At 30.8% G+C, this 15560-nt stretch overlaps 1 protein-coding gene across 1 annotated transcript; it reads right to left on the reverse strand.

The window, feature by feature from the left end:
- Positions 1-14172: 14172 nt before the first annotated feature.
- On the reverse strand, positions 14173-14910 carry LOC141652134 (auxin-binding protein ABP19a-like). The gene has a single exon (XM_074459765.1). The coding sequence runs from the start codon at positions 14849-14851 to the stop codon at positions 14216-14218; it is 636 nt and encodes a 211-aa protein (XP_074315866.1). The 5' UTR covers positions 14852-14910; the 3' UTR covers positions 14173-14215.
- Between the last annotated feature and the right edge of the window lie 650 nt (positions 14911-15560).

A 15560-nucleotide genomic window follows, 5' to 3' on the forward strand; every position in this document is an offset into this window, starting at 1 on the left:
ACCTGTGCGAGCTTGACTCGAGCTTGGGCTCGGCTCGAAAAGCTCGCAAGCCGAACTTGTGTAATTAGATAAGATAGTGCTCAGATTTTATCATATGATTATATCTTTACATAACCCATCAAATTTTCTCATTGATTTGCCAAATATATTTATAATGTATAAATAAATAACCTTTAAGCCTTATTATTGAAAATATCGAAAGAAAGAAAAAACGAAAATTTAACAATTATATATAGGCTCGATTCAGGGGCAAAGCTAGAATTTTAAAGTTGGGGTAGCGAAAATAAATGTTATTATTTCGCCATCTCATTCGAGATGAAATGACCATTCCTAGCCTACGTCGGCTACTCGGCTAGACACACGTGATAAAATCACTGATTAATGATTATAATATATAATAACTCTAAATTATTAACTCACAATTAAAATTGACAATTAGATAAATTTACTTAATCGCTCTTTTTATTTATTTTATTTTTAAAAGTTAATAAGAGTCATATTTTCTTTTTCGAACTTTTCATCTTATAACCTCCGTATTACGAATTTACGATTCACCAAATACTTCTCATTTTGTAAGGATCGAGACTATCGCTTTATAATTTTTTAACTTAGTTTTTATATAATTCAACAAGAGTCCAACTTTTTAAAATTTGTTGACATGTCTTGTTTTCTACTTCTACGACTTATTTAACCAACATAAGTAATCACTTCCTATCAGTAATAACATTGAATGTCTAATTATTGTAAATCTTTGAACATTTAAAAAAATACTAAAATATATATTTGATTAATTAGCACTATAATACAGAAGCTCACTAAAAAGGTTGATGTTTGAGACTCCATATGTAATTTGCTCGGAAAAAATATCCTTTAAATTATCGTTGCAAGCGAAGATAAAAAAAATAGAGTTCAAGCTAGTAGGATTCGAACCTAGGTATCCAGGGAAACCCACACTATCCTCACCACTGAGACACAATCTACTTAATATCTCACTTAATACGTTTTATTTACTTATCCTTTAAATGGATATTTCAGATTTGTTGGGGTAGCGAAAATTAACCACTGTGACTAATTTTTTTGGGATTGGGGAAACCCACACTATCCCCTGGCTCGATTTGAGCACGAATTTGGCTCGATGAGCATAATGTTTTGAAGCTCGAGATCGGCTCGAGCTCGAGTTCTGTTTCACGAGCACAAGCCAAGCAAGGCCAAGCTCGGGCTCGACTCGGCTCGCTATCACTCTTACGAGGGAGTATGCGATATTATTATCGTTTAAGACCGTCTTATCTATCTAATCTAATTTAATCAATACATATATATAAAACAGAAACTTTTCGAGCGATATTAGAGAGTCCAACTTTTTAAGAATACCTAAAATAAATTGAAATTAATTAATAACTAATAATAATTATTACGTACTAATATAGAAACCTAATCAATCAATGAATTGTAGTATGTGTCTTTCTATGAATAAAGGGTCTTTATGCCATGAACTAGAATTTGTAGAGCCTTATAATTCTTCACCTTACAAGTATATATGATGTTGATTAGAATACTAATACTAATTATCATTATATATAAGTTTTCCTCCCATATTTCCTTTCCCATGTTATTATTTTTTTTTGAAACGTAAATTATCGTGTACACCTAATGAGTAAATTAGATGTTTTTTATCCTTTGTCTTTGTCTTTATTATGATTCTTAACAATGTTTCTTATAATATGCAGGTCAAAAGGTATATTCAATGAAGAAAGACAATACTAAAATTAAAGCCAGAAAGATCGAGGAGCACTCCCTACGAATTTGGCCTAATTACGTAAGATGTAGTCCTCTGATATAGTATTGAACGGTATCCTTGATGTTTTTATTCATACGCTCCAAATCAATAGTAGCATTATTCCATGGTTAGAGTTGCTCAGACTCCTATTTCAATTCTTTTTAGTTAGGACAATATATTATTGATTACTCCGTATATAGGATGGTGCAATTAGATGTTTTCAAGTCTATCAAAGTTAGACGTTACGATTGTAATTTGCCTACGAGATCTCACTCATACAAAATATGTGATATTTACACTTCTTTAAACAGACAAATAAGTTCGTTTATTATTATGAGGTAAGTTAAATGTAAATTTGATTGACTTTGGATAATTATGACTCCGTAAAACATTTATCAATATTCACAATTAATTTTAATAATCTAAGGTGTTACTAATGCTCAACCTTCACGAACAAGCCTTGAACAATAGCCTCAGATATTTTGCTCAAGAGTTCTACACTCTCTCGCCAAACCCAAGTACACATCAATTTTGTCAACACCTCTGATTTACAATGGTTAATCTCACAGAGTACATATAATGCAAACTCTTCAACAGTTCAATCTTATGTAGGGGAATCGCAGGTAATGTTTATTAATACTCCCTTCTATTCTATATATTCTTCCCTATTTTCTTATTCCTATTATTAGGATTTTCTTCCCTATGTTCTTTTTAAGTTGATTTACGTGGTCAAATTTAATGACATGTGAAGTAGTGTATTTTGTGTTACCATTGCTATTCAACTTTGTCATCACTAATAGCAATTGATCCAACTTTGATTATATAGTCCAACTTTTAACAAAATTTCGTACGCATGCATGTATCCATTGCCTTATGTGTTTTGGTTTATGTTTTTATAGTATTCTGGATTTGTTTCATTAGATTTAACTTTTTATGACTTTGTTTTGATTTTCTTGGTTGTTTACCATTTATTTATGAGGATTGTTATCCACATTTTCCCTCTCACCTTTTCCTTTTACCCGTTTACAATGGATTAATTTAATAATATATTGTGTGGGTGGCCAAATATTAAGTATATTTTAATCAATTATTAAAGAAGAAGTTAAAGTAGAAAAGAGAAAGTAAATAATAATTCTCTTTATTTATAGTATATCTTTATGGAAGGATTAACCAATTTCATGTATCAAAGTGGGTGGAGTGTAATGCAGGATAGAACTTTGTGAATCGATTTAGTTCGAAAATCGCATTACTCATGCTAACATCATATAAAACAATTAACCATATAATACGGCTACGATGAAATTATCAATCTAAGCATAAGCCAAATATCAGCAGCATGCAATTGATTGATTATTCCACAAGTTTTATAATTGATTTTATGTTTGCTTTATAATAATATATTAAACTTAGCTGTAAAATTTACGGTGTTTAACGTACAATTTTCGAATTCCCTACATTAATGTTGAACTCAAAATATTACAATGTACCTCAGGAATAATATATATAAGTTTCGTTATATTTTTCAAATAAATGTTGAGCTCAGAAATTAACAATAAAATTGAGATTTTTTGAGTAATCTGTCAAAGATTCGAAATTGGTCAATAGACCCTACATTCAAATACCCTAATTTAGGATCAAAAATCAATAAAGAAAAGCTCTAATAATAAGCTTCAATAATTAAATATGTTAAACGTCAAATTACAAGAGAAAAAGGCAAATACTAATGGAAGAGAGCCCACTACAAATCTACAATTATTCTACTTACGAGAAAAAGGCAAATACTAATGGAAGTACCCTAATTAATCTACTTACGAGATAGACATTATTAGTTTTTATTTAATGAGAATAACAAATAGATATTTTGTAAATTTGGTCAATGTTTGATTAGAATTGAAAAATAACTCAAACGAGGTGCAACCGTGCAACGCATTTGATTAGATGGAAATCATTATTGTATACAAATTCTTTGTGTAGAACTAAAATTACCTAATGTATGTGAGATTGTGAGTAGTATATGACCTTCTTATTGACAGACATCAAGTTAAATGCGAAAGTGGTAATTTACCACCTTAACTTTGATAACTATGAGATTAAGCTCATAAGTTACATATGTAGTAATCAAGTCCCATAACTTTCACAAAATGTGAAATTAAACTCCATTTCTATTTCAGTCTCCATCATATCATTATATTATTTTATATTTAGGGATAGGTCTTTGATTTTCGCATTACACATTTTACTTGACTTCAAGTGCACTATTGACAATTATACCCTTTTATTTCTTTTCCCATTTTCCCTCTCTAGCTTCTCTCTAATTTCAAACCTCCCTCTATAATTTACATGGTTTTGTATCACTGTGTACTACGGAGTTCATTACTACTCCAATCTACAATGAGTATTATGTTATGCACCAAAAAAAAAACAATAAGTATTATGTTGTTAATAATTCAACAAAGAAAAGAAAAAATCAACAAAGCTATTCATAAACCAATAACTACATCAATGTAAAATGTTAATTACTGCGTACAGTACTACCCTGAAGAAAAAAAGAAAAAAAAATCAATAAAGCTATGTAGTATGTGTACTACGCTTGATCTGTTACTCATTAACCACTGCCACCATGGACGCCAACTGCGTCGGCCAACACTCGTTTACCCATGTCTCGCCGGCAACATTTGACATTAATATCCCACCATCCCACACTAATTAACAAATAAATTTGAACATAAACCCTAATTAAAAAGATATACAAAACTATAACAATAGTCGATTTGATTATTGGTAACGGATTAGTAAAAATATTATGTTCTATATTCAAATAATCATTCATAATATAATAATTAGAATTCACTTGGACGGAGGGAGTATGTAACAATAGAGAGATGGTTGAGAGAATTAGATTTGATTTTTTTTTAGTGAAGGGTAGAGAAATGAAAACTTTGGTGAAAAATGTACTGAAATGAGTAAAATGTGTACTGCGAAAATAAATTCTATAAGGTTATTGTATATTAAATATTATTAAAATTTAAAATATTTTTTGAACATTTTTTAATAGTTTTATTAAATTCAATATATTTTTACGGAAATATATTTTTCTCAAATGTAAAATACATTGCATACAAATTTTTAAATTTACAATACGTTTTTTTGTGTGTTGATAAATTGTCGAAATGAAGGAAATTTGTTTTTTCTTTCCCCGTGAAATTTTAGTTCAGAATCTAATTATTGGGTTGAATTTCACGTTTGATACTTTCATATCTCAGCTTTGCAGCGTTTCTGATAATCCCAAAAGGATCACGATAAGGCATTGTTTAGGTATCGATCAGTGTATATCTTATCTATGGAATGAGTGCAGAGTTTACACCCTGAAAAAAAAACGCAAATTAAACGGATTGTTTGATGAATATTAGCTATGGGTGGAGGTCATCTCAAAGCAAAGGCAAAGGAAAACAAGGAAGAAGCAACGTGAATTCAAATACCCGAGGGAATATATTGGGAGTCTAGGAGAGCGAACGATCGAGAAAGTGGTAAGCGAAATGTATCGACGAAAGTTACCTTAGGGAAATAGCCATGCTTACACTCTTGAACACTGCAAAGAAACTTAATTCAAGGTAATTACATACCCTGGACTTAAAGGGCGAGGAAGTAAAGTTGTTTTACGTAACACCATTTGGTTTAATTTTATGTAGTTGTGTAGGTTAATCTTTGCAAATCTGATAAAGGCCCATCTCTGTTATCAAGGATGCATTTTGGGAACTACACCACATTTACGAGAATATTATCTTGTACAACTATGGTGCCTATAACAATGAAAAGGCTAACTGCACACTACAACTATGCCTATATAATTATTGGTTTACCATTGAGTGGCACAACTTTTATATTAAAAGGACTAATAATTCATCGATCATCATCTACGCTAACCTCGAAATTTTGTTTCCTCTCGGGTTCAACATGATTGGACTTTTTTTTATCAACTTAGGTATATATATTGTTGTAGATGATCCTAATGCAAGCCCTCGTATCGCACGGGCTTTTCAACTAGTATAGTTTTAAATCGATAGCACCGTGTGATGAACCTGATAAAAGGACATCAATGTAAATATTATATAATTTTGGTTAAAAGTATAATATAAAGATGCCTTGATGAAGAATATTTATGGAAATTACATTAAATTAAATTAAAGTAATTAAATTTAGAAAATACAAGAATATAGTGATTTTCGTTAAAATTAACATGCCCCACTTATGCAATTAATTAGTATCATCATAGAATTTTACATTAAATTAAATGTAGTAAAAGTAATACTCCGTAGTTGCGGCATCGAGATTAATAAAATTAACGGTATTATTGTGGGAGTAGTGACAGTTATAATAATGATAGTGGGAGTAGTGAAAGTAACTACGAATGTAGTGAAAGTAACAGTGGTAACAATGAGAAAAAATATGAACAATTAAGTAACCAATCGACTCAAGGAAATATTTTATTTATTTTAATATAGGATGGATAAAATTAACGGGAATAATGAATTTAACAGAAAAAATAGAGAAATTAGTAAAAGAAACAATAGTAACCACGGGAGTAGTGAACGTAATGATATTAAGAAAAAATGTCGTGAAAGTAATAATATTAATAGCGGGGTAGTGAACGAGTCTCATAATTTGAAAATAAATTTCATTTCATCATAATTACAAGATATGTCGTAGAAAAATATATTACAAACAATAAACGTGTGAGTTAGACAACTCCAACATAGTTTATTTCATTGAAAATAAAATTTAACGGTAAATAGAGGTAGCCTGGGCGAAACCGGACACCAAACCTAGTATAGTCTAATATTTAAAATCTAATACTATATCTAATACTATAAAATAATTCACAATATAGTAGTGATATTACATTTAGCCTTATATAGTAGGTCGTCCAATGATGTGAATATGAAATCTCGTATTAAGATTATTAGCCGTTTGTATATTATGGTGTTGGCCTTGAAAGACGTTGCAAGTATCAAACAAGTGTACTACTCTGATCGATTGATTTACAGCGGGGATTTGACCTTGATTGGATATTTGTTGCCAATTTAAGTTGTTAAAATCATTCAAATTCCCTATTTACTAAATGAATAGGTGAAACTCCCATTTTTCTCGCCTAAAAAATATTTCCTAATTTGGGCTAAGTATATAACATATATTATAGGTATGATGAGTAATAAATGAGCATAATTTTTTACATGTAAATATTTACAAGATTTAATTATATTACATTCCCTATAAGTTTATCTCCAGTCTATTTTATGATACCGAAATTATTATTTTTTTCTTTGAAGAGTTTTATGATAAAAATTTATTGACATTTAATGATAAGAAGTTCGGCTAAAAAATATGTCTTTTATAATTCGATTTTTTCTGTCTTATGATACAAAGGTACTACAAGTTGACCAACTCCTTTTAAAATTTTTCTAATTTTATTGTATAATTAATTTATTACTTGAGGTTATTTTTTTGGTTAATGTAATCGTATAATAATAATACTAGGTTAGACCCCGTGCTACAGCACGACATTTTTTAGATTTTGTTAGTATAGTTATTTACAATTAAGTTATTGACATTAAATAAAAATACTTTTTATTTAATTTATGATCTACTTAAATATAAAATATAATATTAGTATTAATAGGTAAAAAAAAAAGATGTTGACTACAATTGGATTACATTCAAATTAGTATAGCTCACGTGCAAATGCACAGTATTTTAGATACATATATTACAGAATTTGACAATTAATTAAACTAATACAGTTTACCTCCATTTTGAAAAGGGTAGAAAATTTGTAATTCCAATACGATATTTTATTAGCCTTATTTATGTAAAAGTTAAAAATGATTAATGTTATAAAAATAAATTAAGAGATAAATATTGTTTAGTAAATATTGATAGTGAACACTAATTAATTAGGAAATCAAAGAGAATATTACCTAGGCGGAAAATTTAAACATTAGGATTTAGAGATTTATTATCTTTTAGTATATAGGAGATGTTACGTAGTATGAAATATGTATTTTAATGAATTTTTTTTATACATCAAAGTCAGAGATTTCATTTTCTCGATTTTATCAAATTATTATAATAAATTTCCTTTTTTGTCGCGAAGTTAATAATAATTGTTTATAGTTTAGTTTTGTGCATAATAAGGATGAGCCAAATACTTCTCTATTAATAGCACAAATGAAAGATTTAGTTATTTGTCATTTATAATTTGATACCTATGTTATTTTATTTTAATTAAAGAAGTATAATCTAGAGTTGATTGAAATTATTATAGTTTGAAAAAAAGAATATTAATTTGATGAAAAGATTTGTTTAATGAAATAAACATTTATTTCCATATTTGAGTCGGTGTACTTGGGCGGGAAATTTTTTCAGAATGCCTATTCTCTTAGTAGATATCGAATTCCCTTTGACATATATTTTTACAACAATGATTGAGAATTCCCTTTGTTATATATTTTTACATTATATTTTACAGTGACATTATACATTTAGGCGTGACATATATTTAATTTTAGCAATGATCTAGGTGTGACATATATTTAATTATAGCAATAATTTTAGAATATATTTTTTATATTCTTACAGTATATTCGTGAGATATATTTAATTATAGGAATGATTTAGGTGTGACATATATTTAATTATAGCAATGATTTTAGGGTATATTTTTTTATAGATTATAATGTTAGGCGGGAAAAAACGTAGAGACTCCCATTCATTTAGTAAATAGGAGATTTGTAATGAAGAAATAATTTATATAATAAGGTTCTCATTAGAACGTCAATCGTATCTAGTGTGAAAACTATCAAATATTCTTTCTTACGGAGTATATCACTTAAACATGTTACTAGACTATAATATTAGAAATATTTATAAGTTACTATCTAAAATACTGCGCATTTGAGCGGGATCTACACTAGTGTCATAAAAAGCGAATAACTCATGTGTTTTAACACATAGCCTCCAAAGTTTGGCTATTTTCATGGAAAGGCGTTTTTTTAGAGAGGGATCTCATGTCCCTTCTCTTGTTTACTATTTGCATGGAATATTTTGCAAGAGTGTTAGATTATGCTATTCAAAAGTGGTTCTTTAGATATCATATTCTCGTGTATGTGGTGGTTTGAAGTCGACTCATTTATTAATTGTTGATGATCTATTGATGTTTGAGAAGGGGATGTAAGATCTATAATGTTACTGCTTAGAGCTTTCTCTACTTTTTCTGCATCTTCTGGGTTCAAGGTAAATGCTGGCAAATCAGAGGTGGTGTTTAATGGCGTGGCAGTTGGTTTGAAGCAGGAGATCATTTAGATATCTGGATTTTAGGAAGGGACTCTACCTTTTAAATATCTAGAAATCCCTATCCAATCTGGTTGGTTAACTAGATAGAGCTGAATGCAATATTTTGGTAGAGAAGATAGTGAAGAAGGTTAGGGGTATATATTAGAGCCAGGAAACTGAGTTATGCTAGGAGAGACTGATTCTCATAAATTCAGTGCCCTAACACTTAACATAATTATCGAGGGTCCATTTTCCTGATACCAAAAGGGGTCATTAGGAAGATTGTGCTTGGTTGTAGGAATTTTCTATGGGATGGGAGGGACTGAATATCACGGAGTTCCTTTGGTGGCATGGCAAAAAATTTTTTGTAGCAAGGAGGGTGGATTAGGCATAAAGGAGGCAGAGATGTGGAACATTGCCACAGTGAAAAAACTGGTCAATTGGATTTACACGAAGGTAGATAAATTATGGGTCCTTGGATAGATCATGTCTATTTAAAGATATCCGACTGGAGTACTTATTTAGCCACCTTCAGATGCCAATTGGAACTGGAGGAATATTTGTAAAACTAGGAGATTGATGGATGCGAGGATTCCATAATAGCCTATGGGTTGCTTTGATCCTAGAGGTTATTCTGTTGGTTTAGGTTACTACTGGTTACAGGTGTCCACCCACATGTCGAGTAGTTTAAAGATGTTTGGATAATTGGTGCATTCCCAAGTACTTATTTATAGGTTGGTTAATCAAGCATAAGACATTGAACACTAGGGCTAAGTTCGTTGTATGAGTTTGGTTTGTGTGATACTAACTAATGGTATGCCAGTTGGTTTGAAGCAGGAGAACATTCAGATATCTGGATTTCAAGAAAGGAGTAAAGGACTCTAGCTACCTTTTAAATATCTAGGAATCCCTATCCAACTTGGTAGGTTAACTAGAGCTGAATGCAAGGCGCAAGAGCGCTCGATCAGTGAGCTATTACGCACTCTTTCAAGGGTGGTTGCTTCTAGGCAAACCTCTTGGCTGTCTCTACAGGAACAACTGTAGTTTTCAATCCTTTTGAAATCCATTATTAAGGCAAAAAAGTAGCATACCCAAATAATTGCAAGGACGTGCTGTAGGAGTAACCCATTACCTTCTGGGTGGAATTGCCGGACTTTGGTGAATGTACTTATGTTCTGCATTCGCGGGGAAAGCACAAACTCTACCTAAGATAGTCCTTGGAGCCGGGTAGAAAAGGATATTCCCTTTGGACACAAAAGACAAATGAAAAGAGAAATTCAACAACTAAAAGAAAGATCGATTCTTCTTTTGGTAGAGAGAAGATAGTGAATAAGGTTAGAGATGTTGGAGCCAGGAAACTGAGCTATGCTGGGAGAGACTGATTCTCATAAATTCTCAACACTCAACACTTTATATAATTACCGTGGGGAATTTTTGTAAATTAGAAGACCGTTGGATGGCATATGGGTTGCATTGATGATCCTAGAGGTTATTTTGTTGGTTTAGGTTACTTGATGGTTACAGGGTGTCCACCCACCTATCCAAAGGGTTTAAAGATGTTTGGGATAATTGGTGCATTCCGAAGCACTCATTTATAGGTTGGTTAATCAAGCATAAGGCATTGAACACTAGGGCTAAGTTGTATGAGTTTGGTTTGTGTGATACTAACAAATGTGTGTTGTGTGTATGGAGAGTTAAGTCACGTAATCACCTATTTGCGGATAGTACCAAGATAGTTCTCGATTATAATGAGTATAGAAGATTGGTTGTAGCTCAAGTTGGATGGTAGTAATGGTCAATATTCGAGAGTGCAAATAAAGATATGTCGTATGGTTAAGTCAAAGAATATGCTATGCTATCTAGATGGAAAGAAACAGATGCAGAGAAGCTTTGAATGTTAATGAGGCCTTAGACCATCCCCAAGCAAGGTCGTGAAGGAGGTCGTGACCTTGCTTGGGTCATCTTAATCACAATTAAGGGAAAAATTAGTGTGACCCAGGTCATGGCAAAGGCAAGTAAAGGTCGGTTTGTGACCTTTTCTCGTGACCTCGACCTCATCCATGACCTCGCTAGGTGTCATGCTCGATTGGTTACTCAAACAAAAAAAAAAAAGGACACAATTCAGTCTTTGTCTAGATATCTGCAAAAGTAAATGTTACTTTCCCTCCATTGCATGCCTGCAAATTTTCCAAATAAAACAAATATATGAAAAAACTAAATGAAAATTATACAGTAAATCAAAACAATAAAAAATATGAGCATATAAAAAAGAACTATATTTTTAAATTGTCTATTAAATGAGCTTAATTTTGATATATTTTGACTCACTCTTATTTTTTCTATCTTCTCAAATACACCATTATATTCTTAACATTTTTATAAATAACATAAGAAAATCAAAACAGAAAAAATAAATAAGGATAAATACATGGCTACCTGGGGTTGTGAAGGTAATGGTGAAGACGGTGATGGTAATCGTTCAAGAAATAGATCGATGATGGTGGAGATCGGCTATGATGTTGAAGATCGATGATGGTGATGCACTTGGGGGATTCTTTGATTATCCGGTTGTGGGGGGAATGAATTTGGGAAAAGGGGGATAAACTTGAACAAAGATGGTTCGTTGTGTCTTTGTGGTCCCACCACGTTAAATTTACCTTTTTTTTGGAGTTTGTTTAATACTCCGTATTAAAGCTACCATATTGACTCGATTATGTTGTTCAAAATAATAATACGATTATTAAATTGAATAGATTTTCGTTAAAATACGACTGTAAAATTAAATTAATATTTTACTAATATCCGAATTAAAGATAAAGATAAATATTTATCATCTACTCGTAATTATTATTTATAAAAATATAAAATAAAATTAAGTTATATAAATTAAATGATAATTGGAAAAAATGAGAAAAACTTTAGTGAGGGTAAATAATGTAAGAAATGATTGAAATTGTTGGAAAGTGGAAAATGATTGGGTTGATGACCTAGGTCGTGACCTTCTTGCTTGGGAGGGTGAAAGTGGGTCAAGGTTAATAAGGTGAGATTAAGAGTAAAACCGGGTCGCGACCTAATTAGCGTAACCCTTGCTTGGGGATGGTCTTAGAGGATTGTGAAGGAATTGAAGAGGTCGGTACACGCCAGAGTACAACCTCTAAGAAGTCTAGATAAGTAAGCGCACAAAAGTTGGCTACAAAGATTAGATATTATTCTTGTTTAACTTGTAGTAATCTGTAGTCATATGCTTTGTCATAAAATTGGGTTTGATAATGTACTTAGCACTTTAGCAGTATGTGGTAGTTTATTATAATGGAAAGCTCACACTTTACCCAAAAAAAATCTAAAAAATACCATACTTTAACACGGATCTGTACTAATTAACTATTAAATTACCAACATTAAATTGGGAATTAAGAATTGAAAATAGACCTGTTTGGTAAACACCTTTACAAAATGGGTGTTTTAGTAAAGACACTCAATAATATCCCTCCGTCTCACCCATTTCTTTACATTTATTTTTTGACACTATTTATAAGTGGATAAAATCTCTAATATAATTTCTAATCAATACTATATATTAAATTCAGAAACCAAGGGACTTCAATGTAATTAAAAAAAGTTATACAAATTAATTATACTATATAGTTTTAAATCACTAGCACCGTGTGATGGACCCGATTAAGGGATCTCAATGCAAATATTATATATTTTGGGTTAAAAATAAATTATATATAAGCTTGGTAATTTTCCTAAACATTTGTAAGAGACTAAAACATGGTCAATTTCCTTAAAATAAAATAATTAATTAAGATGGTCAATTTCCTTAAAATAAAATAATTAATTAAGATGATCAATTTCAAGGAGACTAAAAGAAAGAAGATGCTTGGTAATTTTCCTAAATATTTATAGAAAACTAGAAGATGATCAATTTTCTTAAAATAAAACAATTAATTAGTATAAACATGTACACTTATGCTATTAATTATTATCATCATAAAATTATATATTAAATTTAAAATCTATGCAATTTTATTAAACTTTATAATTTATTAGATATTTAGATGTATAGAGATGTTAATTGTTTAACATACTAAAATATAATATAAGTAGGTTACAAATAATTCAATGTAGATTCCATAATATATAATATTGCATAATTGTTTCGATTTGATTTAATGCATATATGTAATATATTTATATAAATATAGAATCCTCTTAAATTTGCATGCTTAAGTAGTAAAAGTAATTTCTTAAGTAAAGAAAAGAATTGTAGTAACATTGGATATAGTTATATGATAGTAATCACTCATTTGAATAGTAAAAGTAACAATATTATCAGCGAGATTAGTGAAAGTGGTAGAAACAACAACAGGAGTAGTGAAATAATCAATATTAATGCGGCAATAGTGAAAGTAACAATAACTACGGCGGGAGTAATGAAATTATCAATATTAATGCGGCAGTAGTGACAGTAACAAAAATTACGGCGGGAGTAGTGAAAGTAACAATGATTACGGGCAAATAGTGAAATGTTATTACTATTGTTTCATTAATAAGAGTAAAATATTAATAGGGGAAGTAGTGAATTTGTCTAAAAATTTATTTTATCGTAATTTTAGGATATGTCATAAAAAAATATATTAATGATAAATTTATGGGTTATGCAACTTTAAGTAATTTTATTTAATAAAAAAAAAATTAATGGTAAGTAGAGGTAGCCCGGGCGAAGCCGGGCACCAATACTAGTATATTACATAAAATATAGTCATGTGGAATCTTTTTTGAATCGCTTTAATAAGTATATTATGAATATTAAATTTTTATAATTTTAATAATATGTAAATAAATATATGAACAAAACAAAATTTATATTGGCAAATGTGAAAATAAACATAAAGAAATATTATTATTAAGATTCAATTTACATAATCAAATCATAAATACAAATACTTTGTCAATAAGACGATTTTAAACAAAAAAAATTATAAGAAGCTTAATTATTCCGTAGCTAATTAATAATACACTCGAATATAAAAATACCAAAGAATCTCACATTATTGCATGCATGCAAGCATATCTAATCATAACTTATATAGTACGTGCATGTACTTAATTAGTACCACCAAAAACATTCTTCAAAGTTTTTATTTGTTGACTATCCAACAACGTAATTTTTTCAATAATTTCAGTAGGAAGATCATTTCCACCCAAAGAAGCAGAGGTAAACTGAAAACCAGCATGAGCACTATTCAAGCTCACAAATGCGAGAGCCTGATTTTTACCAATATTAACTTGGAAATGAAGTAAACTTTGCGGAAATATCATAACGTCACCCTTATTCAACGTCTTAAAATACACAGTGTTATCGGATGCAATGAACCCGGCAATGATGGTCCCATGAATGACTATGATAACCTCAGACGCTCGGTGTGTGTGCAATGGGACGACCCCTCCTACGCCTATGTCTAGTCTCGCCATTGAAATGCCTAAGCCATTTACCCCAGGAAACGAGTTGTCGTTTGCTGAGGTTACGGCGACATTGAATATGTTAGATGTGTTTCCGGCTACACCCAAGCCTGAGAATACAAAGTCATTGACTGTTAGATTAGCCGGGTTTTTACAAGGGAACCCTGCTGGTCCGACTGGGAAGTTGAAATCTGCTACGCAAAAATCGACTACACTAGCTGATGATAGTGATATAAGAAGCGAAAATATTAGGAAAATGATTGGTTTGGTTAGCTCCATTGTTGTGTTTTTTGAAATTTATGAAATTATTATGTTATCTTGGATTATTGTATGTAGGATGTATGTTTTTCTTTGTTGAGTTTGATATATTTTCTTAGAATTTAAGATCATATATATAGGCAAAAAAAATGCAAAGATATATTTGTTTAATTATTACTCTGTCCCGGTCATTTGTTGTCCTTTTCCATTTTGGGGTGTCTCAGTCATTTGTTGTCCTTTCTATTTTAAGAATGAACTTGATGAGTAATTTGATCATTCTCATTCAATTTGTTTCACTTGTCATTTAGTTATTGGTCTTTTCTCTTTCCTTGGTCTTTGTGCCAAAACGAAAGGACAACAATTAACCGGGACGGAGGGAGTATTATTATGTGTGAGAATAAAGGAAGGTGTGGGTGTAGCCTGTAGGAGACTATAATATTCATGATGGCATGAATAATTGAAGAAAAATGCGACCCGCGTTATTGCAAGAAAATGGTAGGGCAATATTATTACATGAATAATTGAAGAAACACAAATTCTTATTATAGACGGGCACTATCCGTCTATACGTATAGACGGATACCATTTTCCCTCACAAATGACTTATTTTGCCATAAAGTGGAAAGCACATAAGGGTGCCCCACCTTGTCCCCTTACCCATTTTATTAGAGGTCTTTACCCGTCTGTTCGCCCCACCCGTCTATACCAAGACCTATTGTTGAAGAAAAAT

This window comes from Silene latifolia, chromosome 4 (assembly GCF_048544455.1).
Source record: "Silene latifolia isolate original U9 population chromosome 4, ASM4854445v1, whole genome shotgun sequence".
NCBI classification, from domain to species: Eukaryota; Viridiplantae; Streptophyta; class Magnoliopsida; order Caryophyllales; family Caryophyllaceae; genus Silene; species Silene latifolia.